The sequence below is a fragment of the Schistocerca americana genome, chromosome 7, assembly GCF_021461395.2.
Source record: "Schistocerca americana isolate TAMUIC-IGC-003095 chromosome 7, iqSchAmer2.1, whole genome shotgun sequence".
NCBI lineage: Eukaryota > Metazoa > Arthropoda > Insecta > Orthoptera > Acrididae > Schistocerca > Schistocerca americana.
In genome coordinates this window covers 617,663,365-617,690,161 of record NC_060125.1, presented here as the reverse complement: position 1 = coordinate 617,690,161, position 26,797 = coordinate 617,663,365, and the positions used below count along the sequence as shown (strand labels likewise).

The 26,797-nt window shown below is 44.7% G+C and overlaps 1 protein-coding gene across 1 annotated transcript in view; it reads right to left on the bottom strand.

The window, feature by feature from the left end:
- The window catches only part of LOC124622369 (probable cytochrome P450 6a13), a 90,328-nt gene that overhangs the window by 5,798 nt on the left and 57,733 nt on the right, over window positions 1–26,797 (bottom strand). Inside the window, exons 4-5 of the mRNA XM_047148048.1 lie at window positions 20,482–20,703; window positions 8,295–8,558 (exon numbers count right to left, since the gene is read on the bottom strand). Coding sequence (XP_047004004.1) covers window positions 8,295–8,558; window positions 20,482–20,703 — 486 coding nt within the window. The remainder of the gene's footprint in view (window positions 1–8,294; window positions 8,559–20,481; window positions 20,704–26,797) is intronic.

The window sequence follows — 26,797 nt, the reverse complement described above, 5'->3', positions numbered from 1 at the left end:
CGTATGTGCAGTTGACGGACTTTGAGCGAGGGCGTATAGTGGGCATGCGGGAGGCCGGGTGGACGTACCGCCGAATTGCTCAACACGTGGGGCGTGAGGTCTCCACAGTACATCGATGTTGTCGCCAGTGGTCGGCGGAAGGTGCACGTGCCCGTCGACCTGGGACCGGACCGCAGCGACGCACGGATGCACGCCAAGACCGTAGGATCCTACGCAGTGCCGTAGGGGACCGCACCGCCACTTCCCAGCCAATTAGGGACACTGTTGCTCCTGGGGTATCGGCGAGGACCATTCGCAACCGTCTCCATGAAGCTGGGCTACGGTCCCGCACACCGTTAGGCCGTCTTCCGCTCACGCCCCAACATCGTGCAGCCCGCCTCCAATGGTGTCGCGACAGGCGTGAATGGAGGGACGAATGGAGACGTCTCGTCTTCAGCGATGACAGTCGTTTCTGCCTTGGTGCCAATGATGGTCGTATGCGTGTTTGGCGCCGTGCAGGTGAGCGCCACAATCAGGACTGCATACGACCGAGGCACACAGGGCCAACACCCGGCATCATGGTGTGGGGAGCGATCTCCTACACTGGCCGTACACCACTGGTGATCGTCGAGGGGACACTGAATAGTGCACGGTACATCCAAACCGTCATCGAACCCATCGTTCTACCATTCCTAGACCGGCAAGGGAACTTGCTGTTCCAACAGGATAATGCGCGTCCGCATGTATCCCGTGCCACCCAACGTGCTCTAGAAGGTGTAAGTCAACTACCCTGGCCAGCAAGATCTCCGGATCTGTCCCCCATTGAGCATGTTTGGGACTGGATGAAGCGTCGTCTCACGCGGTCTGCACGTCCAGCACGAACGCTGGTCCAACTGAGGCGCCAGGTGGAAATGGCATGGCAAACCGTTCCACAGGACTACATCCAGCATCTCTACGATCGTCTCCATGGGAGAATAGCAGCCTGCATTGCTGCGAAAGGTGGATATACACTGTACTAGTGCCGACATTGTGCATGCTCTGTTGCCTGTGTCTATGTGCCTGTGGTACTGTCAGTGTGATCATGTGATGTATCTGACCCCAGGAATGTGTCAATAAAGTTTCCCCTTCCTGGGACAATGAATTCACGGTGTTCTTATTTCAATTTCCAGGAGTGTACATACTACTTTGAGTGTCTCGTTTCCTATTTGAATTACCTCATTGTCAACTGGTTTAACTAGACTACATTCCATTATTCTTGCTTTGCTTTTATTAATGATCTTATTGTCTCCTTCAAAGACGTTGTTCCGTTCAACTGCACTTCCAAGCCCTTTGCTGTCTTTGACAGAATTTCAATGTCGTCGGAAAACCTCAAAAATTTGGGGAATTGTTTAATGTGTAGGGAGATGCAATACCTCCCTAAACTTTAATTTCCTCTCCAAATTTTTCTTTGGCTTCCTTTACTGTTTGCTTATTGTTCTGACTGAGTAACATTGAGGATAGATTTCAATCGTGTGTCACACCCTTCTCTGCCACTGCTTCCCTTCCGTGCCCATCAGCTCTTATAACTCCCGTCTGGTTTCTGCACAAGTTATATATAACCTTCCACTCTCTGTGTTTTACCCTTGCTACCTTCATAATTGCAATGATCGTATTTAGTCACCATTGACAGCAGCTTCCTCTAATTCTACAGAACCTATAAACTTAGATTTGCTTTTCTTTAAGCAATCTACTAAGGTAAGTCTTGGAGTCAGTACTGCCTCGCGAGTTCCAACATTTCTCCAGGGCCCAATCGGATCATCCCGAGGTCGGCTTCCACCAATTTTTCCACTCTTCTGCAAAGAATTGGTGTTAGCATTTTGCAAGCATGAGTTATTAAATTGATATTTAGGTAATAATTGGAATTACTGCACCAGATGGAGTAGTTGTTTCATGGCTGGCACCCCCTAGTAGTTCTGACGAAATGTCGTCTACTACAGAGGCCTTGTTTCGACTAAAGTCTTTCAGTGTTCTATCAAATTCATCTCGTAGTATCATATCGTATCTCCCATATCACCTTCGTCTACTTCCTCATCACGTTCTATAATATTGCCTTCAAGTTCATTTCCTTTGTACTTCCTTCCACCTTTCAGCTTTCCCTTTCTCTACTTATCAGGGGTTTTTCATGAGATCTTGGCTTCAGTTTCGACCGAAGCTTTCTTTAATTTTCCTTTGGGCAGTATGTGCCATTTACCTAGTTATACATGCTTCTACAACCTTCCTCTTGTCCTCTGGCCATTCCTGCTTAGCCATTTTGCATTTTCTATCAGTCTAATTTTTCAGAAATCTGTGTGCCCCCATGGCTGCTTCACTAACTGCATTCTTATATTTTCTTCTTTCATAGACTAAATTCAATGTCTCCTCTGGGACCAAAGTATTTCGAGTAGGCTTTGTCTTTTCACTTATTTGATCCTCTGTCGTCTTCACTATCTCATCTCTCAAAGCTATCCAGGCGTATTCTACTGCATTTCTTTCCCCTACTGTAATCAATCGTTGATCCATGCTCCTTCGAAACTATCAACAGCCTCTGATTTTCTCCTTAATTTTCTGTCTAATTCTTCAGTTTTAATTCACAGTTCATAAACAATAAATTACGGCCAGTGACTGTATCCACCCCAGAAAATATCTCACAGTTTAAAACATAGTTCTGAAAACTCTGCCTTATCATTACATAATCAGACTGAAACCTTGCATTGACTCCAGGTATCTTCCATATATACAGTCTTCTCTTATCATTCTTAAACCATCTGTTAGCAATGATTAAATAATTATGCTCTGCTGACAATTGTACTGTGTGGCTTTCTCTTTCATTCCTTCTCCCCATTTCATATTCTTCTAAAGTCCTTCTTCCCTTATTCTTCCTACTTCTTGAACTCTTATAAACCATCATAATTAAATTTTCCTCTCTCTTAACTAGCTAAATAATCGCTTTTATCTCATCACATATTCCTTCAATCTTTTATCGTTTGTGGAGCTAGTCCACACATAAACTTGTACTGTTGCGGTACGTGTTGAATCAGTATCTGTCTTGATTACGATAACGTGATAACTGTGCCACTCATAGTAGCTTACACAAAATCCAATTTTCTTATTCATTTTTAGACCCACTCCTGCATTACCCCTATTTGGTTTTCTATTTATAACCATGTGATCATCTGCCCAGAAGATCTGCTCATGCTGACACTAAACATCACCAACCCTCACTGTATCTAACCTCACTCTATCCATTTCCTCTATCCAACTTTCTAACCTTTCTGCCTGATCAGTGAAACTAACATTCCACACCCCGATTCGTAGAACACCAGTTACATTTTTCCTAATAAAGACATCCTTCTGAGTGGTGCCCTTTCCGTGCTCCAAATGGGGGATCATTCTACATTTGAAATGTTTTATCCAAGTTGTCAATCCGTGTACTCAATTTGAGAGAGAACAAGTCACTCTCTCACTTATTTTCATTTCTAGGGTACTATTTTATGTTGTTATTACATCCTACATATCATTTTTGTGGGATGACAGGACGTTATTACCATCAGCAGGCAATGATTGGTGCATGTACATTGTTGATCCATTCGGGATCTTTATGGTGGCTCTCCTTCAAATAGTATTTTGTGGAATTGACAGCAAGCAGGCAGATAGGTTATTAAACAGTAAATCTTTCAGTGGACATTTGGGACTTGGAAACCTCATGCAGCTATGAGGGTGGGAAACATCTTGAAGCACTTACTGGGGACAGAACATTGGTCTGAAGAATTTCCCGCACTGGTGTACGGACAATGCTTTCGACCAAAGAGGTGAAGAACCTGCCTGCCTGGATCTGCCTGTAAGGCGCCTCTAGCCACGGCAAGGACAGGGACAGAGACACAAGAGAGAAGTAGGTCGCACGGCAAGGCTTACGACAGTGTAGTAGATGCTATCGCAATCTACTACGCATGTCATGGAACCTTTTTTTGGGGGGGGGGGGGTGTGCCAGTTGGGCGAAGCCTCAGGCCTTCGGAAGAATTTTAGAATGGAACATCTCACTTATGGCGGCTCTGAAACGGTCTATGTTGCGACACTAAAGCACTTCTCTTAGTTTAGCCAACGCCCATGGTCAGACATGTTGTCATGTTCGGTTCATCCAGAGAATTATCTCTGTGATAAATCTGTTGCTCACTTTATGCATAAAAGGAAAATAAAAACACATAGCCTAAAGTGACCTTGTAAAAACAATTTGGGAGCGTAATGTCTTCTCCTCTCTGTGTGAAAATTTACGAGTCAAGGATCGGCTGCTTCTCCAGCAAGGAAAAGAATATTATTAACTTCCATTAGGATTGGCCGGTGGGCAAAGCAGGTAAGTTAGTGGGGAGACACGGAGCTCGTGGAGTCTTGTGATTGGCAGGAAACCCTTGTGGGGGCGGCTGCATGAATGCTGTTTGCAAGTTTACGGAAGCTTGAGTAAAGGGAGGGGTGGAGAAACTTGGTCTTCGGAATCAGGATCCAGTCTGGAGAGGAGATTCTGATCCTGACTCTTGTTTGAGCGTATTGCTCTTGGCATATTCGTCCTGAGCGTGCCTTTGCTATGGCATTAGTATTGACTGGAGAGCTGGCGGTGAATTCTTAGCTGTACTGATAGTTTAGACCTCAGTCATCTCAAATAACTCACTGTATTAGGTCTGCTGCCTTCATGGTTGATCTTCTTGTCTGCATTGCTGTATGAGTAAGTCGAAGTTGTCCATGGAATGACCAACGAATGTGAGTGTCATATGCTGGAATATTCTGACATTTCAGGGCGCCATCAACCAAGTGTAACATTACACGGTGACGGTACCAACAAACTCGTCTGTCGTTGGAAGACATGTGCTCGTCTGCAGGGTCACTACGCTTAGAAATAAATATGTAAGCGTGAAGAATAATGTGGCGTGCGTACTATAAGACCTTCAGTACACACACCATCAGATTATTTGACTTGTCGCTCTAACGAAGTAGGCGAGTGTCAGCAATATGTCTCGTGGTCTTATCGTGACGTGTTTATCTTCTGCCATTAGGTCAGACGATAGAAATGCCACTTGCATGCTTAGAGTAGCAGATTGACAGTGACCAACTTTAAACTGAACTTGATTAATTTTCACACACATTTATTAAAATAATAACAAGCATAAACATTACTGAACTTGGTTCTGGATGCTATTTACAACTGACAATCTGAAGTTCCTTTGGTATTGGTATATTAGTCTTATTCTCACATATATCTCTGATGCTTGACAAAAGTGTCAATACATTTATCTTCATGGCTATGTACAGGAATATGGTAAACTTATTAGGCACAGACTGAAACTTGACTATAGACTGGTACAGACAAATGCAGATCTCGTACAGACTGGCACAGACTAATTCAGACTGGTACAGACTGGTGCAGACAAATGCAAACTGACTAATCAGAGGTCTGTACACTCGTTATAATACCTTGCGTGTTCATGTAGCACTGCACAAGTGTGATCCACGAGGAGAAAAGGTTCTACATAAGCAGCAATCTCATTGGCTGCATTACATATTAATACGCGGGTTGGCGAAAGCAGAATTTGGTCCGTCTCTATGGCAGCGCCATCTCGTAGTGCGGAGACGGATGAGTGCTGCGCCTGCGCTGTTGTGCTTAGCGGAGTGCGCTCTAGTGGGAAAGTTGTGTACGTGCTGACTATGCGGAACTATGTACACAACAAATAAAGATGAAGAATATTTATAGAATTCACTCCACAGCGGAGTGTGCGCTGATATGAAACTTCCTGGCACATGAAAACTGTGTGCCGTATCGAGACTCGAACTCGGGACCTTTGCCTTTTCTGGGCAAGTGCTCTCAAGTGGTAGAGCATTTGCCCACGAAAGGCAAAGGTCCCGAGTTCGAGTCTCGGTCCGGCACACAGTTTTAATCTGCCAGGAAGTTTCATGAAGAATATTAATAAAGGTTGATGTACTTAAAATACATTAAGAGTTTGCACATAAAAATTTCGGTGGCATGATTTATCATCATGGCCATCCTAGTATCGTGCCGTAACCTTGGAAAATGCAGGAAGGGGTAGACATGTGAGGCGAAGGTAGCGATAACTGTAGAAAAAATGAAATGGAGGCGCATGGGACACACAGGTAGGTGACTAGCAGACAGCTGAACGAAGGAAATTCTTTGGTGGATTCCCAGAAATAAGTAAAGACTGTGACCATTGTTCAGCGGTAAGTAGGTGGATGCCTTCAGAAAGCATGGAAGAGTAGCGTGGGGTACGTGTAATAGGCGATCGTAGAGGAAACGGAAAGCCAGTGGAGGTCTTTATACGGCAAAGGCTGTCGGATGGTTAAAGAGTATGATAGCCCTCCAGATCTACAAACAAAAAGCACGAAATATGATATACAGGGTGGTCCATTGATAGTGACCAAGCCAAATATCTCACGAAATAAGCGTCAAACGAAAAAACTACATAGAACGAAAGTCGTCTAGCTTGAAGGGTTAAACCAGATGGCGCTATGGTTGGCCCACTAGATGGCGCTGCCATAAGTCAAACGGGTATCAACTGCGATTTTTAAAAATAGGAACCCCCATTTTTTTATTACATATTCGTGTAGTACGTAAATAAATATGAATGTTTTAGTTGGACCACTTTTTTCGCTTTGTGATAGATGACGCTGTAATAGTCACAAACGTATAAGTACGTGGTAAAATGCACCGTTTACCAATTGCGAGAAAGGTCGATATCGTGTTGATATATGGCTATTGTGATCAAAAGGCCCAACGGGAGTGTGCTATGTATGCTGCTCGGTAACTTGGACGACATCATCCAAGTGTCGGGACCGTTCGGCGGATAGTTACGTTATTTAAGGGAACAGGAAGTGTTCAGCCACATGAGAAACGTCAACCACGACCTGCAACAAATGATGATGCCCAAGTAGGTGTTCTCGCTGCTGTCGCGGCTAATCCGCCCATCAGTAGCAGACAAACTGCGCGAGAATCGGGAATCTCAAAAACGTCGGTGTTGAGAATGCTGCATCAACATCGATTGCACCCGTACGGTATTTCGATGCACCAGGAATTGCATGGCGACGACTTTGAACGTCGTGTACAGTTCTGTCACTGGACACAAGAGAAATTACGGGACGATGAGAGGTTTTTTCCATGAGTTCTATTTAGCAACGAAGCGTCATTCACCAACAGCGGCAACCTAAACCGGCATAATAAGCACTATTGGGCAACGGACAATCCACGATGGTAGCGACAAGTGGAACATCAGATACCTTGGCGGGTTAATGTATGGTGCGACATTATGGGAGGAACGATAATTGGCCCCCAATTTTATCGATGGCAATCTAAATGGTGCAATGTATGCTGATTTCCTACGTAATGTTCTACCTATGTTACTACAAGATGTTTCACTGCATGACAGAATGGCGGTGTACTTCCAACAAGATGGATGTCCGGCACATAGCTCGCGTGCGGTTGAAGAGCTATTGAATAGCATATTTCATGACAGGTGGATTGGTCGTCGAAGCACCATACCATGGCCGGCACGTTCACCGGCTCTAACGTCCACGGATTTCTTTCTGTGAGGGAAGTTGAAGGATATTTGCTATCACGATCCACCGACAACGCCTGACATCATGCGTCAGCGCATTGTCAATGCATGTGCGAACATTACGGAAGGCGAACTACTCGCTGTTGAGACGAATGTCGTTACACATATTGCCAAATGCATTGAGGTAGACGGACATTATTTTGAGCATTTATTGCATTAATGTGGTATTTACAGGTAATCACTCTGTAACAGCACGCGTTCTCAGAAATGATAAGTTCACAAAGGTACATGTATTACATTGGAAGAACGGAAATAAAATGTTCAAACCTACCTACGTTCTGTATTTTAATTTAAGAAACCTACCTGTTACCAACTGTTCTTCTAAAATTGTGAGCCATATGTTTGTGACTATTACAGCGTCATCTATCGGAAAACGAAAAAAGTTGTCCAACTAAGACACTCATATTTCTTTACGTACTACACGAATATGTAATAAAAATGGGGGTTCCTATTTTAAAAAATTCAGTTGATATCCGTTTGACCTATGGCAGCGCCATCTAGCAGGCCAACCATGGCGCCATCTGGTTTCCCCCTTCAAGCTAGACAAGTTTCGCTCTTCGTAGTTTTTTCGTTTGACGCTTATTTCGTGAGATATTTGGCCCGGTCACGATCAATGGACCACCCTGTATACTGATACGCGCTACTTGCTGCAGCCACTCAGTGCAATGCTCAGTTAGACAGACTCACCAACACAACGCCGCTGGCCTTCCCCGTACGGGATGTAGACGCCCGGGTGTCGCCCCGCGCTGTTCTCCGGGCTCCAGCGCTCCGGGATGAACTGCAGCGGCTCCGGGAAGTGTCGCGGGTCCCTCAGGAGCGAGAAGAGCGGCGCCACGACGCGGGTGCCCGCCTCCACCACGATGCTGGAGCCTCCAGGGCTGCTGAGGCGGTGTGTCTGCGTGCACTCCTCCACGAATGCACCGCCCACCACCGGGTACAGCCGCAGCGTCTCTGCCGGAAACACCTGCTGTCAGCTCCCCTCTTTCCTCACAAGTCTGACGAGAAGCTAATGCTATTCTCTAAAGAGGCTCATGCACTACTACCTTACAGTCTCAACTTGTACCACACTGAAGCACCAAAGTAACTGGTACAGGCGTGCGTATAGAACTATAGAGACACGTACAGGGTGTCCAGAAAAGGACTCCCTGATTTCAAAATTAAATATCTCGAAAACAAAGATCGATAGAGGAATGCAGTAAACGGTATGTTTATTGTGAAAGCTGTAAGAAGTTTATACAGCAGTTTGAAATAATAGTTACAAAAGCTGCTAACAGATGGCGCTGTAATCGCCATACGTAATGCCTAGTATAAATAGTTATCCGAAGCCCAGAGCGATCAGTTCCGCTATTGATACGTGAAAGGAGGTTAGCGTACCGAAGGAAGAGATTAAAACCATGTACTCCATTGAACAACGCGTTTTTCTGGTGCTACAGTACCACAGGTTAGAAGAGAGTCCTACGGCAACAAGGCGAAGTTTTCAAGCACGATTTAATGTTCCAAAAGGACCCGATGCGAAAACCATTCGTACGCTCTTCGCAAAATTTCAACGAACAGGCAGCGTAACTGATGATCTAGTGGGGCATGTTGGCCGCAAGCAAACCGCAGTTACGCCTGAAAATATCGCCACGGTTTCTGGAATTATTCAGCGAAATCCAATGTCATCCGCCCGCAGAATTGCATCTGAGACTGGTTTGAAGCGGTCCAGCACGCAGAAAATACTGAGAAAGAGCCTACACATGTTTCCATTCAAAATTCAAACGCACCAGGCCATACCCGTGCGAGCTGTGCAACAAAGGGTTGCCTTTGCTAATCAGATACTCACAATGATTGATAGTAAAGGATTTGATGTTGGCTGTATCTGGTTTACAGATGAAGCACACTCCCACCTGAATGGATACGTGAATAAGCAGAACTGGCGATTTTGGGGTTCCGAAAAGCCATATAGGTGTGAAGCGAAGCCCCTGTATTCTCCTAAAGTTACTGAGTTGGCTGCAGTATGCAGCAGAGGCATTATCGGCCCATTTTTCATTCGAGAAACGGTCACTGGTGCACGTTACGTTGCAATTTTGGAACAATTTGTCGCCACACAGCAATCGCTAGAGGATCGACCAGGTACTGAATGCTTTATGCAAGATGGAGCCCGACCACATCGGACCGAACAAGTGTTCCGCTTTCTTGCGGAATACTTCGGAAATCGAGTCATTGCTTTGGAATATCCCAAATTTACTGATGCAGGCATGGGTTGGCCTCCATATTCGCCGAATTTGACTCCCTGTGACTTTTTTTTGTGGGGCACAGTGAAAGACATGGTCTACCCGAAGCATCCCGCCACACTGGACGAGCTTGAATCGGCGATCTCTGTGGCATGTGAATCCATTTCGGTTGAGACTCTACGAAATGTGATGGCGAATTTCATTCTTCGATTGCGCCACCTCTGTAGTGGCAATGGTGAACATTTTGAAAACCTTGTGATGCGATTGTTTGCAAAGATTGTTTTCATACGATTATTTCACTTATGTATGCTGATATGAGCTGTACAGCGTACAGCGCCATCTGTTAGCAGCTTTTGTAACTATTATTTCAAGCCGCTGTATAAACTTCTTACAGCTTTCACAATAAACATACCGTTTACTGCATTCCTCTATCGATCTTTGTTTTCGAGACATTTAATTTTGAAATCAGGGAGCCCTTTTCTGGACACCCTGTAAATAGGCACAATACGGCGCCTCTAGAAGACAACAACTGTCTGGCGCCGTTGTTAGATAGATTGCGCTGCTACAATGGCAGGTCATCAAGAGTTAAGTTAGTTTGAAGGTGGTGTTACAGTCGGTGCACGAACGATGGGACACAGCATCTCCGAGGTAGGGATGAAGTGGGGATTTTCCCGTACGACCACTTCAAGAGTGTACCGTGAATATCAGGAATCGCGTGAAACATCAAATCTCTGACATCGCTGCGGCCGGAAAAAGATGCTGCAAGAACGGGATCAACAACGACAGAAGAGAATCGTTTAACCTGACAGAAGTGCAGCCCTTTCGCAGATTTCAATGCTGGGCCATCAATAAGTGTCAGTGTGCTAATCTTTCAAAGAAACATAATCGACATTGGCTGTCGGAGCCGAAGGCCCACTCATGTACCCTTTATGACTAGTGTGGGCCCTCAGCATCGAGATTTCATGACTGGAAACATGTCGCCTGGTAGGATGAGCCTCGTGTCAAATTCTATCGAGCGGATGGACGTGTAAGTGTATGGAGACATCCTAATGGATTCATGGACCCTGCATGTCAGCAGGGGACTGCTCAAGCTGGTCAAGGCTGTGTAATGGTGTGTAGCGTGTGCAGTTGGAGTGAAATGGGAAACCTGACACGTTTATATACGACTCTGCAAGTGACACATACGTAAATATCCTGTTTGATCGCTTGCATCCATCCATGTCAATTGTGCATTCCGACGGACTTGCGCAATTGCAGCAGGGTAGTTCGATACCCCACAGGTCCAGGATTGCTGCAGAAATAGGTAAATAGGCAGAATACGGTGACTGTATAAGACAACAGCTGTCTGGTGCAGTTGTTAGATCGGTTACTGCTGTTACAATGGCAGCTTATCAAGAGTTAAGTGAGTTTGAACGTGGTGTTATAGTCGGCGCACATACGATGGGATATAACGTTTCCGAGGAAGTGAAGAAGTGGGTACCTTCCCGTACGATCATTTCACGAGTGTACCGTAAATATCAGGAACCCGGTAAAGTATCAAATCTCCGACAACGCTGAGGCCGGAAAAGGATCTTGGGAGAATGTGACCAACGACGACTGAAGAGACTCGTTCAACGTGACAGAAGTGCAACCCTTCCACAAATAGATGCAGATTTCATTGCTGGGACATCAACAAGTGTCAGCAGGGGACTGTTCAAGCTGGTGGAGGCTCTGTAATGGTGTGGGGCGTGTGTAATTGGAATGGTATGTGACTCCTGTCCTGGTACGATTCTAACTGGTGACACGTACGTAAGCATGCATTCATGTGCACTGTGCGTTCCCACGGACTTGAACAATTCCAGCAGCACAACCCAAAGCCCACACGTCAATAATTGGTACAGAGTTGCTCCAGGAAGTCTCTCCTGAGTTTGAACGCTTCCGCTGGCCACCAGTCTCCGTAGACATTGCCATTATTGAGCATATTTGAGATGACTTTTAACGTGCTGTTCAGAAGAGATCTCCCCCACCCCCCCTTGAAGTTTTTCGGATTTATGAACAGGCCTGGATTATTCATGGTGTCAGTTCCCTCCAGCACTACTTCAGACACTATTCGAGTCCATACTACGTCGTGTTCCGGCACTTCCGCGTGCTCACGGGGGCCCTAGCAACATTAGGCAGGTTGAACAGTTTCTTTCACTCGTCAGTGTACGCTGAAGCAGCGGACGACATAAAATTATTTCTCTAATTTATTTGTTTGTTTTTTTACTCAACCTGATGTGATTTTGGCTCTCTCTTACATCAGCGCGGGCAACGGCCTTGCCGCAGAGGATACACCGGTTCACCGTGAGATCAGCGAAATTCAGCGCTGTCGGGCGTGGTCGGCACTTGGATGGGTGACAATCCAGGCCGCCACGCGCTGTTGCCATTTTTCGGGGTGCACTCAGCCTTGTGATGCCAATTGAGGAGCTACTCGACCGAATAGTAGCGGCTTCGGTCAAGAATACATGTCATAACGACCTGGAGAGCGGTGTGCTGACCCCACGCCCCTCCTATCCGCATCCTCCACTGAGGATGACACGGCGGTCGGATGGTCCCGGTGGGCCACTTGTGGTCTTAAGACGGAGTGCTTACATCAGGGCATCATTCACACATACAATATTAAACTAAACTCTGCCCTGACAGGCCATGAAGGCCCAAAGGTACCGACCGGCTGCTGTGTCATTCTCAGTCCACAGGCGTAACTGGACGCAGATAGTGAGGGGCATGTGGTCAGCACACTGCTCTCCTAGCCGTTGTCAGTTTTCGTGTCCAGTGCCGCTATTCCCCATCCAAGTAGTTCATTTGCCTCACAAAGACTGAGTACACCCCACTTGCCAACAGAGCTCGGATGACCGGATGGTCACCCATCCAGTTATTAGCCCAGGCCGACGGCACTTAACTTCGGTAATCTGACGGGAACCCGTGTCACCATTGCGGCAGAACCGTTGGCATGATTCACACATACGGTATCTTTTTTGTATCGTACAGAGTGGTTCAAAAGGATGGGCACTTTGGAACGTGTTGTGGCAACGCTGCGAAGTAGGTAGCACCGAATTACAGATAGAATCCTGCTCTCACTGTCTTGCCATTTGATAAACAGTAAATATGGAGCAATATAATGGTGAGAAGCGTGCCTTTGAGGCAAAAGCTCATTATAAGGAAGTGTCGGGACTGCGCGTCGAGAATTGGGACGTCATTTCATTTCACCATTGGACGTAATGATCGTGTTCTCTCAGCGGAAGCAATCACCTAGGCCCGTAATTTTGAAAAAACGGGTTCTGCTGTGAAGAAGCATTTTGCAGGGAGACTCCGTATTGCTCGTATGGTAGACAGTATCAAAGCTGTGCGAACTGCTTTCATAAGAAAGTGTAGAGTGCTACGTTTGACGTCTCTGCAGTAGAATCGTTCGAATGTTCAACGAATACTGAAAGTGGGTTTAAAGTCTCACACGTAAAAGTTGCGGATCGTTCGGTAACTTTAAGCGAACGATCTCCTGATGAGTAGATAATATGCTGAACTTGTGTTAACGTAAATGCACGACAACAGTAGTTTCATTAACAACCTGTGGAAGTCGGACGAGGTTCACTTCCTCCTCAGTGGCTTTGTCAACAGACTGAATTTAGGCTGTTGGTCTCAGCAAAATCCACATCAGGCACACGAGCGTCCACTGCACAGCCCCTTGTCACTGAACGGCGTTATAAGCCCCTACTTTTTTCAAGATGATGATGGCCGCCCGTCCACTGTAACGACTGCTGTGTATGTCGCCATGATGGAAAGTTTTGTAGCGGCCTAACTGCCACATTTTTCCTGTCAACAGTTGGTTTCAACATGGAGGAACGACGTATTCGCCTCGGATATCGACGGGTGTTGTGCGAGCATTGTTTAGTAACTGTGTCATTTCAAGGCATGGTGACACTTCATGGCCCCCAAGATCGCCTGACATGACAGAGTGTGATTTTTTTCTTATTGACCTACCTCGATAGCGCGGTGTACCGTACCCGACCTGCTACCACCGAATAACTTAGAACAACAATACGAGAGGAAATCTCCAGGATTCCTATCGAAATATTAGGCTGGGTCTAGCATAACGTTCCTATCAGGCTGCAGGAATGGGTGCGGCGTGGGGGATGTCATCTGTCCAATGAGATGTTCGAGAAATAAGAATGCTTCTGATATTCAGTAATGGCATACTCGGTACTGATACGTGGTACTTACTGGACTTAAGGTAAACTTGGAAGGGAGGACCCATCAATATAACTTTCTTTTCAGTCAACCTGTTTATTTAACAATACATAAACTGTGTTTTACAGATAATCGATGCACTTAACCATAAAAGTTTCTTTAACAAAATGAACAAATCTGCCTAATTCTGTTAACGTTAAACCTTAAGTTGAATGAGCTTTTAATCTTTGCAAAAGAGATCTGAAGTGCTGTATTGCAAAAGAGCAAACAATATGACAATGGTTACAAGACAGACGGCCCTGCAACCCGCCCGTTATCGGGTGAAACAGCGGTGTTTACTACCGCACTGGACACAGTCTGTCTTATGAAATGCCCTTCCGCAACACATCAAAACTATATAAGCACCAATGATGACAAGGGTGATTCAGTTATTCAAAATTGATGGTTTAGCTTTTAATTTGAACACTGTATGTCTAAAGCTACGGGGTTGAGATTCGCACCGTTGTTTAAAGGTTAAACAGATCAGCAAACAATATGACATGGATAAGGCTTTCTTCAAAACAACCAACCTCTTAATTTCAATCGGCAACCAAGGTGCTACTGGATCCCAACCCGTCCCTTCTGACAACTTTATTTTGACTAAAGACCTGGTGACAGTTGGCTGTTAATATTTTCAAAGTGTTGCTGATTGTGTGTTATTAAATCCGCTCTGAAGGAAAATCTTAAAACATCACTTGTGAACATTTGTTACAAGAGAACTCACCCGACGGAATCACAAGATCCATATAAAATAAATCAAAAACGACCAGATCTTTCAAACGCGTAAAAGAAAAGAGCTTAGTACAACAGGTTGTTGAGATTACAACTAATGACTGATAAATGAAATTACAATCAGAGAATTGAGCCGGTTAGCAGCTAAATCTAACCACAATTCCCTCTTTTGTTTAACAGCAACCTGTGCCTTAGTACGACAATTCCGGCTGTATTTACGACCAAGAGCCGATTAATTAGAGTATTAATGGTCCGGTACAAACGAGAAAGGAAAGGCAATATAACAGCGGGACAAATTCTCAAGCGACAACTAGAGTCTTAGTACAATACTACTGTCTGTATTTACTACCAAAGAGCCGACCGAGTAAAACTCTGAGGGTCAGGTACGAACTAGAAAATAATAAGGAGGGCAGGTAGACAATGAAACAAATCACCACGAGGATTACAGAATGTTATTCCCCTTTATCAGCAAGCAGTTCCGTAGATCCACGGTGCGTCCCAGCGGTTACCGAGTGGTGCCGATAAAAGCCAGGTAGAAGAGGGCAGCCATGCCACGAGCGGTCGTCCGACACGAATGTCGACAACCAACCGACGCTGACACCGGTGAAGTACTCTGATATCTTCGCTCTGCGCAGGCCCTCCTTGTGCAGCTCGTGGCTTTGGTCGCTCGGACCTCGTGACCGCCTCTTGCTGCATCGCTACTGCCAATCTCAGACTTCGTGCCTTCTTCTCGGGCCAGCAAACCCCATATTTACATACATCAAAAATTAGTTTTGCATCACCTCGGTTCTGAGACATCCGGAATCTGTACAGAAAATGGGAATAGAGATCAACATAAACATCAGTTCCAGCCTTCTTATTGCTAATGAAAACTACGCATTGCATGTTGTACCACCGTACGACGAGACCTTTAGAGGTGGTGATCTAGATTGCTGTACATACCGATACCTCTAATAACCAGTAGCACGTCCTCTTGCACTGATCCAAGCCTGTGTCCGTCGTGGCATACTATCCACAAGTTCATCAAGGCACTGTTGGTCCAGATTGTCCCACTCTTCAACGTCGATTCGGCATAGATCCGTCAGAGTGGTTGGTGCGTCACGTCGTCCGTAAACAGCCCTTTTCAATTTATCCTAGGCATTTTAGATAGGGTTCACATGCCACTCGAGTGGAGCGATGTTGTTATCCTCAAGGATGTTATTCGCAAGATGTGCACGATTGGGCTCCAATTGTCGTCCATGAAGACGAATGCCTCGCCAGTACGATGCCGATATGATTGCACTATCGGTCGGAGAATGGTATTCACGTAACGCACAGTCGTTACGGCGCCTTTCATGACCACCAGCGACGTACGTCGGCACAGCATAATGCCACCCGAAAACATCAAGGAACCTCCACCCTGCTGCACTCGCTGGATAGTGTGTCTAAGGCGTTCAGCCTGACTGGGCTGCCTCCAAATACGTTTCTGACGATTGCCTGGTTGAAGGCATACGCGACACTCATCGGTGGAGAACTAGATGCCAATCCTGAGCGGTCAATTCGGCATGTCGCTGGGCCCATCTGTACCGCGTGCATTGTGTCGCGGTTGCAAAGATGAACCTCGCCATGGACGTCGGGAGTGAACTTGCGCATCATGCAGCCTATTGCGCACAGCTTGAGTCTTAACACGACGTCCTGTGGCTGCAACAGAAGTATTACTCAACAGGGTGGCGTTGCTGTCAGGGTTCCTCCGAGACATAATCCGTAGGTAGCGGTCATCCACTGCCCTTGGGTGGCCTGAGCGAGTGTCTGTATCTCCTCCATGTCCGAACAACATCGCTTTGGTTCAATCCGAGACGCCTGGACACTTGCCTTGTCGAGAGCTCTTCCTGGTGAGTATCAATGTGGACGGGATCGAAACGCGGTACTGACGGTCTAGGCATGGTTGAACTACAGACAACACGAGCCGTGTACCTCCTTCCTGATGGAATGGCTGGAACTGATCGGCTGTCGGACCCCTCCGTCTAATAGGAGCTGCTCATGCGTGGTTGTTTACATCTTTGAGCAGGTTTAGTGACATCTCTGAACAGTCAAAGGGACTGTGTCTGTGATACAATATCAACAGTCAACGTCTATCTTCAGGAACTGGAATGATTTTTTGATGTGTGTATACATCGTCAAATAAAGGCCTTCTAAGGACACAACCCTCAGACACCAACTCTTCCTCATAGACATTGGCAATGGGGCCGCAAGAGGGATAGTCGATGCTGCCCCTGATCCAGTGGCGCCAGACAGAACAGTCTACTAAATCAATGGCGCCACGGCTCAGGTACTATATGTTTACGTAAATAAATATGTGTAAAGTGATTGTGCTCGTCCATTAATCTCCGTTCCAAAATTTCCCGTTCTTTTGAGTCACTTTGTAGTTACCTACGAATTACTAATTTTAATACAGCAAAAGTTGCACAATGATGTGAGCGACAAAGTGAGAATGTGAGTCAGTAATACTGAACATGAACTGATAAGGTTAATACTGACAGTAATTGTACTTCTGCTGCTGCTACTGATAACAGTAATAATAAGAACAACAATAATGACAATAATAACAATAATGGTAATGACAGATACAAAGTAGGCTTTATAGGTGGCCATAAGTAGACGTTTTCTGATAGAGTGAGTCCTGGTGAAAGGAAATTCAAGTTAACTGTACTAGCTAAGAATAAAGTTAAATGGGGAGTATCTGGTGCAATGGTAACGAGGCGTACAGGGACAATGGCAATCCTTGTTGTTGCTTCAGTAGATATGTCATGGAGATATTATTCAGTTCTCTAATGTAATGCGCAGTCTTATTCCGGATTCTCGTCCCAGCTACTGAGAAGGAATTCGAGAAAGTGGCTGAACGATGGAGTCGGACAGAATGGATTTAAGGCACGAAAACATGCACCACTTGGGCCTTTTTGCCGTATTTTGATGCCCTATCATCAAGAATCGGAAGAGTCCTCGGAAGACATGACATTAAGTGTGTTTTTAGACCGTATGAAAAACGGAAAACTTCTTGGGTTGGTTTAAGGATGATCTCGGCCTGAGGAAACGCGGTATGTGCAAGATTCCTTGTCAATGTGGGGCTGCATACATATACAGCAGGCGCGTCGCACTATACAAGGACGCTGCGACGAACATCGGCGTCATACACGCCTACGTCAGCCGGAAAAGGCAGCAACTGTAGAACACTGTCTGAATACAGGGAATCGCATGATTTATGAAAAGACATAAGTTTTATCCCCGATATCATCTTTCTGGAACGATCATTAAGGAAGCAATATACATCCGTACAGTTGATAATATAATCAACAGGGATGCTGGATTTTGACTAAGCCCAGCCTGGAAACCTGCATTAGCTGCTACTAAATCACGACGAGAAAATCAAGATTTTATCGATAACAGACCCGTCATAACATTGATCTATTGTGGTTTTTTAGTGAGTAACGCCTGGCCGCACTGTTAATAAAGATTGCGTGCAGTGCACGAGCAGGTGGGCCGCTCTGCGATTTTCGGCAGAGGGCGTTTGAGTATGCCGCCATCTATCTCCAAATCACTGGGTATGCGCCATTTCCGCTCCTGTGCTTTTTTGCATGCGTGTTCTATACAGAGCGACGTCGAGGTGCGGATACCGTCAGTCGTACCTAGCCACCAGCAAGGTCCAAACACCTGAAGATGGCAGACAGTTGCTCGGAGGAAATTTTGTTTAATTTGCACAACGTCATCCGGCAGCAAACCCATGAAGAATATTTACAGGAGAGATTTAGTCTGATAGAAACGTATATTTCTGCCGTGTTGCTGAGACAAGAGCGTTAAGGTCTAGGAGAGATATGAGGGGCAGTGTTGGTTCACAACACAGTTGAGAAGACAGATGGTATGGATATCTGTGCGCTTATCTGCACGCAACAAGAATAGCTGTGCTTGTGGTGGTGAAATACCATCAAAAAGTCGAACATCACATAGAAAACTGAAATGGTTCTTCATTTACGTGGCTATTACGGCACTCCAACCCCAGTTCTCGATACCAGTAATGTCGTACTACTTTTCTGCGAAGTAACAGACATATTTTTGTGACAATATTAACATTTGGTTTTATTAATGCATAGGTACTCCGATGTATCGATGTATTACAGTGATATGGTTCTTGTGTATATTCATTTCTGTGAGACTGTCATAATCTTTGACTTACTTGTAACCGTTTTGGCGCGAATTCGCAGAGAGCAGTCTTTGTTTCACTTTGCAGAAGTTAAGCTGTTATTGCGCTTTGTAAAAGAACAGTCAAGTCTTGTGTTTGCTTAAAGTGGAAATTAAATATACGAAGATTGATACAAAACTGTTTTCTTGGCGATGTGACAATTACGATGAAGTATATGTGAATTTACAAGAATTTTTAATAAAAATGTGGATCGTGAACACCAAGTCAAAAAGTATTTCTACCATACCATTGTTCTGTTCTGGGATTGTTTGATCATTGAGAATTTCCTGAAAAATGCATTTGTTAGGTCATCAAATATTGCTAAAATACAGATTTGGACCTTCTTGCAGTCAAAGTGGAATCACCCTAGAATCAACAAGATGAGCCAACAACTTCGACGAAATCTACGTGGGAATCCATTCAAGATAAGTACCAAAATTAATGACTTTTGTACAGTGACTTCATTATTTCCATTCTGACGATACCATCCACAGTGAATAACTTTTTTGTTGCCCGATAAAGCGAACATATGCTGCGTGAGCAACATTATTAATCCGATTTCTAACCTACTTTGCAAGTGGTGGTATTGTTTGATAACGGACACAGGCATTCATTACGAATTCCAGATGCCGTGACTTTTCCTAAGAAGGACCTTCAGGACAACATCGCTGTGATCAATACCTGGAAGTATAAGTGTTTGTACAAGTTCCTTTCCAAAGTCAAGAGCGAAGACCTTTTTTATTTTTGTAGGTCACAGAGAAATGCTGATGCCTTCCTGCAGATTGATTTTTCACACCGAGCTTTCTCCATTTTCGGTCTCCACCACTAACCTGGAATCATCTGTCTATACGTTTTGTAGCCCAAATATGAAAACCGTGTTGCTAAAAATATTTAGTGTTTCAGAGATGAGATCTTTTCGTAGTGTCTAACCCGACTTCGTGAGTTTCTTCTCCACTTTAAAGCTTTATTTTTTCCTGAGCGACACGCATTTCACTGTATATGGTCTAGGGTTTGTAGGTACTGGCGTGCTATGTCCCGCTCTGTAGCTTCAGTCAATGTTATTTCAGTATCACGTGCAGGCCTGGCTTCTCACGGACAAGATTAGTCACTAATTCGTCTGCATTCTCTCTGTCATTCACTGGAATTCTAAACAGTGTGATATTATTACGCCTGTAATACTGTTCAAGTTATTCAGACTTCTCGACTGGTTTCTGTTCCAGCAACTGTGCCCTTCCCTCGATTGCTTTTTAGGATTCAGCATGGCTTTGGCAGCTAGGCCATTACAGATGGACCACAAGATAGCATAGGAGAAGGATACAGAAGTTTGTCACTCACAATCTAACCGAAAGAAGCATACTGGTATCTGCCTGACAGAACCATATTTTAGAGCGTCGTCGTTGTGCATAGTACGAAACTGTGTACTTGCCTTGGCACACTTGCTGTGATAGAAAGAAGTCATTTGGGTAGCCTGTCTTACCGCTGAGGACCATGTCGAGGTAGGTCATCTCCTGGACCGCCTCGTAGCTCAGCTGCCCGCCGTGCGCTTTGAGGACTGCATCTACCTGTTGTCTGGCTCGGGTCTGCACTTCAGTGTGCAGCGACAGCTCGTACAGGCAGAAGCTCAGCACACGTGCGACGATTCCGAGTCCGAAACCAAACGTGGCGAACACGTACGCCACCAGGGAGTCGTCTGAGAACTCTGAAACAGGCGGCGAAAAATCAACAGCTAGCCAGTAAATTCGGAGTAGGAATTAAAATCCATGGAGAAGAAATAAAAACTTTGAGGTTCGCCGATGACATTGTAATTCTGTCAGAGACAGCAAAGGACGTGGAAGAATAGCTGAACGGAACGGACAGTGTCTTGAAAGGAGGAACATCAACAAAAGCAAAACGGGGATAATGGAATGTAGTCGAATTAAATCGGGTGATGCTGAGGGCATTAGATTAGGAAATGAGACGCTTAAAGTAGTAAATGAGTTTGGTATTTGGGGAACAAAATAACTGACGATGGAAGTAGAGAGGGTATAAAATGTAGACTGGCAATAGCAAGTAAAACGTTTCTCAAGAAGAGAAATTTTTTAACATCGAGTATAGATTTAAATGTCAGGAAGTCGTTTCTGAAAGTATTTGTATGGAGTGTAGCCATGTATGGAAGTGAAACGTGGACGATAAATAATTCAGACCAGAAGAGAATAGAAGCTTTCAAAATGTGGTGCTCTAGAAAAATGCTGAAGATTAGATGGGTAGATCACATAACTAACGAGGAAATATTGAATAAAATTGGAGAGAAGAGAAATTTGTGGCATAACTTGACTAGAAAAAGGGATAGGTTGGTGGCGCATATTCTGAGGCATCAAGGAATGATCAATTTAGTATTGGAGGGCAGCGTGGAGGGTAAAAATCGTAGAGGGAGACCAAGAGATGAATACACTAAACAGATTCAGAAGGATGTAGGTTGCAGTAGGCATTGGGGGATGAAGAAGCTTGCACAGGATAGAGTAGCACGGAGAGCTGCATCAAACCAGTCTCTGGACTGAAGACCACAAGAACAACAACAGTCAGTACCAAAGATTTATGCATTAAGGTTTATGTCAAATTATCCCTGTGATCAAGCAGTGACACATTTGAGTTAAAACTCAACTTTTCGAAGATTTCACTACTTTTACCATCAACAACTGCCTTAATGTTGGGGACGACGTGTGTCCACTATACAGGGTGTATATACATGAGTCAGAAAATTAAGCTATTTATTCTTGACCTCACAACATTGTAAAATATATGTATGATTTCGCATCCCAAAATCCTTCGTTAGGGAAGTATGAAAGACTTCATTATTTTTGTCAGAAAAATAATGCGTTTACCAACATGCGTTGCCACAAAATTATTCTTGGCTGAAAGTCTGCCTCATTTAATTTTTGCACCCGTTGAAGGTGTAATGAATACAGAAGATATTCATGCGGAGTGTTCTACATATTACTGTGACCACCACCTACGTTCGACGTCAACGTGTAGTAGCCACTGACAGACGACAGGTGGCAGCACTAGCAGGGTATATAAATCGTGTTGGGGGTAAGCGGAAATAATGCAGTCAGTGTCGTAATGAGGAAAGGGAGCGATTTATCTGACAGCCAAACTGGTGTGATTCAATCGAGCTGAGGATGGAAGCATTTCCGAAACGACTAAGTTTGTAAACTGCAGTGGTTGAAGTATACTGTGCTTGGCAAGATGGCGCTGTCCAAAACCAGCACCGAGGTAACATATAGTGCGCCACAGTCCATGGATGACGGGGGTCAACGATGACTGTGGATGTGTGTACGGACGAGTAGACGTGCATCTACTGATAAACTGATCCCCCAGATGAACCAAGGGGCTGCCAACACCGTCTCCTCAACGACGGTTCAGTGAACGTTGCTGCGTGTGGACCTCGACAGGAGTTGCCTGGTTCATGCTCCGAAGCTGTTACCGACGACTGTGCCCCTAAAGCGGAGTTGCTGAACGCAGTTTTCCGAAATTCCTTCACCAGGGAAGACGAATGGAATATCCCAGAACTTGAAACACGAACAGCTGCTAGCATGAGTTTGTTAGGAGTAGATACCTTCGGGGTGGCGAAGCAACTCAAATCGCTTGATACGGGTCTTCAGGTCCAGATTATATACCGATTAGGTTCCTTTCAGATTACGCTGATACAATAGCTCCCTACTTAGCAATCATATACAACCGCTCGCTCACCGATAGATCTGAACCTACAGATTGGAAAATTGCGCAGGTCGCACCAGTGTTTAAGAAGGGTAGTAGGAGTAACCCATCGAACTACAGACCTATATCATTGAGGTCTGTTTGCAGTAGGGTTTTGGAGCATATACTGTATTCAAACATTACGAATCACCTCGAAGGGAACGATCTATTGATACGTAATCAGCATGGTTTCAGAAAACATCGTTCTTGTGCAACGCAGCTAGCTTTTTATTCGCACGAAGTAATGGACGCTATCGACAGGGGATCTCAAGTTGATTCCGTATTTCTAGATTTCCGGAAAGCTTTTGACACCTTTCTTCAAAAGCGACTTCTTATCAAGCTGCGGGCCTATGGGGTATCGTCTCAGTTGTGCGACTGGATTCGTGATTTCCTATCAAGAAGGTCGCAGTTCGTAGTAATAGACGGCAAATCATCGAGTAAAACTGAAGTCATATCAGGTATTCCCCAGGGAAGCGTCCTGGGACCTCTGCTGTTCCTGATCTATATAAATGACCTGGGTGACAATCCGAGCAGTTCTCTTTGGTTGTTCGCAGATGATGCTGTAATTTACCGTCTAGTAAGGTCATCCGAAGACCAGTATCAGTTGCAAAGCGACTTAGAAAAGATTGCTCTATGGTGTGGCAGGTGGCAGTTGACGCTAAATAACGAAAAGTGTGAGGTGATCCACATGAGCTCCAAAAGAAATCCGTTGGAATTCGATTACTCGATAAATAGTACAATTCTCAAGGCTGTCAATTCAACTAAGTACCTGGGTGTGAAAATTACGAACAACTTCAGTTGGAAAGACCACATAGATAATATTGTGGGGAAGGCGAGTCAAAGGTTGCGTTTCATTGGCAGGACACTTAGAAGATGCTACAAGTCCACTAAAGAGACAGCTTACACTACACTCGTTCGTCCTCTGTTAGAATATTGCTGCGCGGTGTGGGATCCTTACCAGGTGGGACATCGGATTGACGGAGGACATCGAAAGGGTGCAAAAAAGAGCAGCTCGTTTTGTATTATCACGTAATAGGGGAGAGAGTGTGACAGATATGATACGCGAGTTGGGATGAAAGTCATTAAAGCAAAGACGTTTTTCGTCGCGGCGAGATCTATTTACGAAATTTCAGTCACCAACTTTCTCTTCCGAATGCGAAAATATTTTGTTGTGCCCAACGTACATAGGTAGGAATGATCATCAAAATAAAATAAGAGAAATCAGAGCTCGAACAGAAAGGTTTAGGTGTTCGTCTTTCCCGCGCGCTGTTCGGTAGTGGAATGGTAGAGAGACAGTATGATTGTGGTTCGATGAACCCTCTCCCAAGCACTTAAATGTGAACTGCAAGAGTAATCATGTAGATGTAGATGTAGATGTAGAATCTGATGCTGTTCGTTAGCGACAAAAGCTGGAGTCTGCACGCCATCACCGCACCTGGACGTCCACTGACTGGCGACAAGTGGTATTTTCAGTGGAGTCACGATTTATGCCGCATCGGACGCATAAACACTCTCCAAAAATCATCGAAAGTTTCCAGTGTGGAGGAGAGAGCGTTATGGTTTGGGGAATGTTTTCCTGGCATTACATGGGTAGTCTCGTCGTTCTCTATCAACACAAGTATGCTTCTATCCTTCGGGACCTTGTCCATCCCCACCTGCAGTTTGTTTTTCCTCGGCTCGGTGACATCTACCAGCAGGACAATGCAACGAATCACACAGCTCGCAATGTACGTTCGTAGTTCGACGAGCACCATGTTGAGTTTACCGTGCTGTCCTGCTCACCAAACACACCGAATCTAAACCAGTCGGGTATCTGTGGGACCGCCTTGAGCGGGCTCTTCGCGCCGTGGACCCTGTAACAACCCTACCGCAACAAAGGTCAAAATTTAATAATGGTTGTGGTGTTTCTAACGCTGCTAAATACCGCATTTTCAGTTGACAACAAAGTTATTATGTGGCAGGTGTCATTAGAGCACAGTTAATAAAGTCATTTCATGTAATAATGAATAAACTAAGCACTCATCATTTCGTATTTCCCACGCTGGTGTCGTTGTAAAATCATGGCTCTATCGTCGAAAATCTAGATGGTGATTATTCCAAGCTCGGATGCAAAGAGGCCTAGGTTTTATTCTGCTAAATTCAAAATTTTTATAGATGTGTTTCACAAACCATTCTTGAAGATTACACTTTTGCAGGACAATGGTGATGTAAAAAAGTAATCAGCACTCCGAATTTATAAGTTACACTTCTATTTTATTGATTTTGTTGCAATATCACGTAACACACAAAACATCACTTCACAATACAAAACATACTTGAAAACACCTTCCTCACTGTTAAAGTTCACATTTTATAAACTGGCTACAATATGCGTCTTTCCAACATGACGTCCAAGACTTGACGTTTTCAAGGTCCGACTCTCTAACTAACTATTAATCGCTTATGCGCCCAAAAATCAGAGTTACAAGTACGTCAAAGATCATAGTGAAAAAAAAAGAATACATATAAGAATAATATCATTGCAACACAAACATATTTATGTATCAAAGTACCTCTACATTAATTAAATCAAATCTGAATGTTGTCTCAGAAATATGTTAACTACTTTACTTATTGCTGGTATCGAGAGGTTCAGGTGAGGTGCCGTAATGGTTGCGTAATTCAAGTACCATTACAACCCTCAATCGAGAAAGCTACTGCAGCTGGCCACGGCGCTAGCGTCCAGAACTTCACTGACTCTCTTTGTGCACTTTTTGCTGCGGTTCGTTCTATAGACAGTTCTCATTCCGGCTTTTGACCGGTGGACACAGTTCGACAAGTATTTAACGCCTTCCCTCTTTCATTTCTGCTTGGGCTAGTTAATGAAGTTTCATCCATATACGAAGAACCCTTTATTCAAGATCAACCGTTCACACATCGCGTGGTCTTCCACCATCTACAGCCCTCTTCTCAAATGAGCCCGTCTCTCGCAAGCGTTTGTGGAGATGCACAAACGTGCTTGCATAAGATATCCGGACCACAGGGTAACGTTCAGAATAAAATTATGCTACTAGCCCGTATGTATGTACTGCGTATCAGGATTTCCAGACACTGAATATATGTTCGTGATGTGTTGCAATGGAAGTTAATCTAAAAAGAAAAACCTAGAGGAAAAAAATGCCATGGCCAACGGTAAACAAGAGAAGGAGTAAAAATGCACATTTCATATAAGCCAGGAGTCACTACGGGAAATTACTCTCATATCTCCCTATAGGAGGATTTTCGGAGCTTCGTTCAAGTGATATTTCTATAGTTGCTTCATGGCAGGAAGGAAGCTCAAAATTTTCAGACACATATTCGTATACACGCCGGACAGCAGCAGTTTTTAACACCTCTGTGGGTTTACGCAACCTTGCATGAGACGTCAATGCCCAAAAGCAGAAAAAAGGCAGTGGAGATTGTGTTGCCCTCTGTTATGCGTAGTACATGCAGATATGGAGATAATGTTACTCGAAGTATTTATTCCACATCTATGCAAGGTGTTAAGGGTATAAGTGCATATGTTTCTATTGGTGACTGAGGACTGTGTAGTGAAAAGTATTACATCAGTTTTTACTTCATTGGCATAGTAATAGTTTTGCAAATGGAATTCAATAGTCGGCCGCTGTGGCCGAGCGGTTCTTGGCGCTTCAGTCGCGAATCACGCTGCTACTACGGTAACAGGTTCGATACCTGCCTCGGGAATGGATGTGTGTATGTGTGTGATGTCCTTAGGTTAGTTAGGTTTAAGTGGTTCTAAGTCTAGGGGACTGATGACCTCAGATGTTAAGTCCCATAGTGCTTAGAGCGATTTGAACCATTTGGAATTCAATAAGTAATGCAAAACAATTTTCTTCTGAAAGGAGGTTGATTTTACTCAGGATTCCATTATACCATGTTTTTCTCCACACTTCTGGCTACAAAATTCTATTTTCAACGTAATCTCCTTTGAATGCGACGGCCATACGCTGTGTGCCCGCATTGGTCAACGTAGAAAACACGGTCTTGCTGCACCAGTAACTACCCCATAATCCACGTAC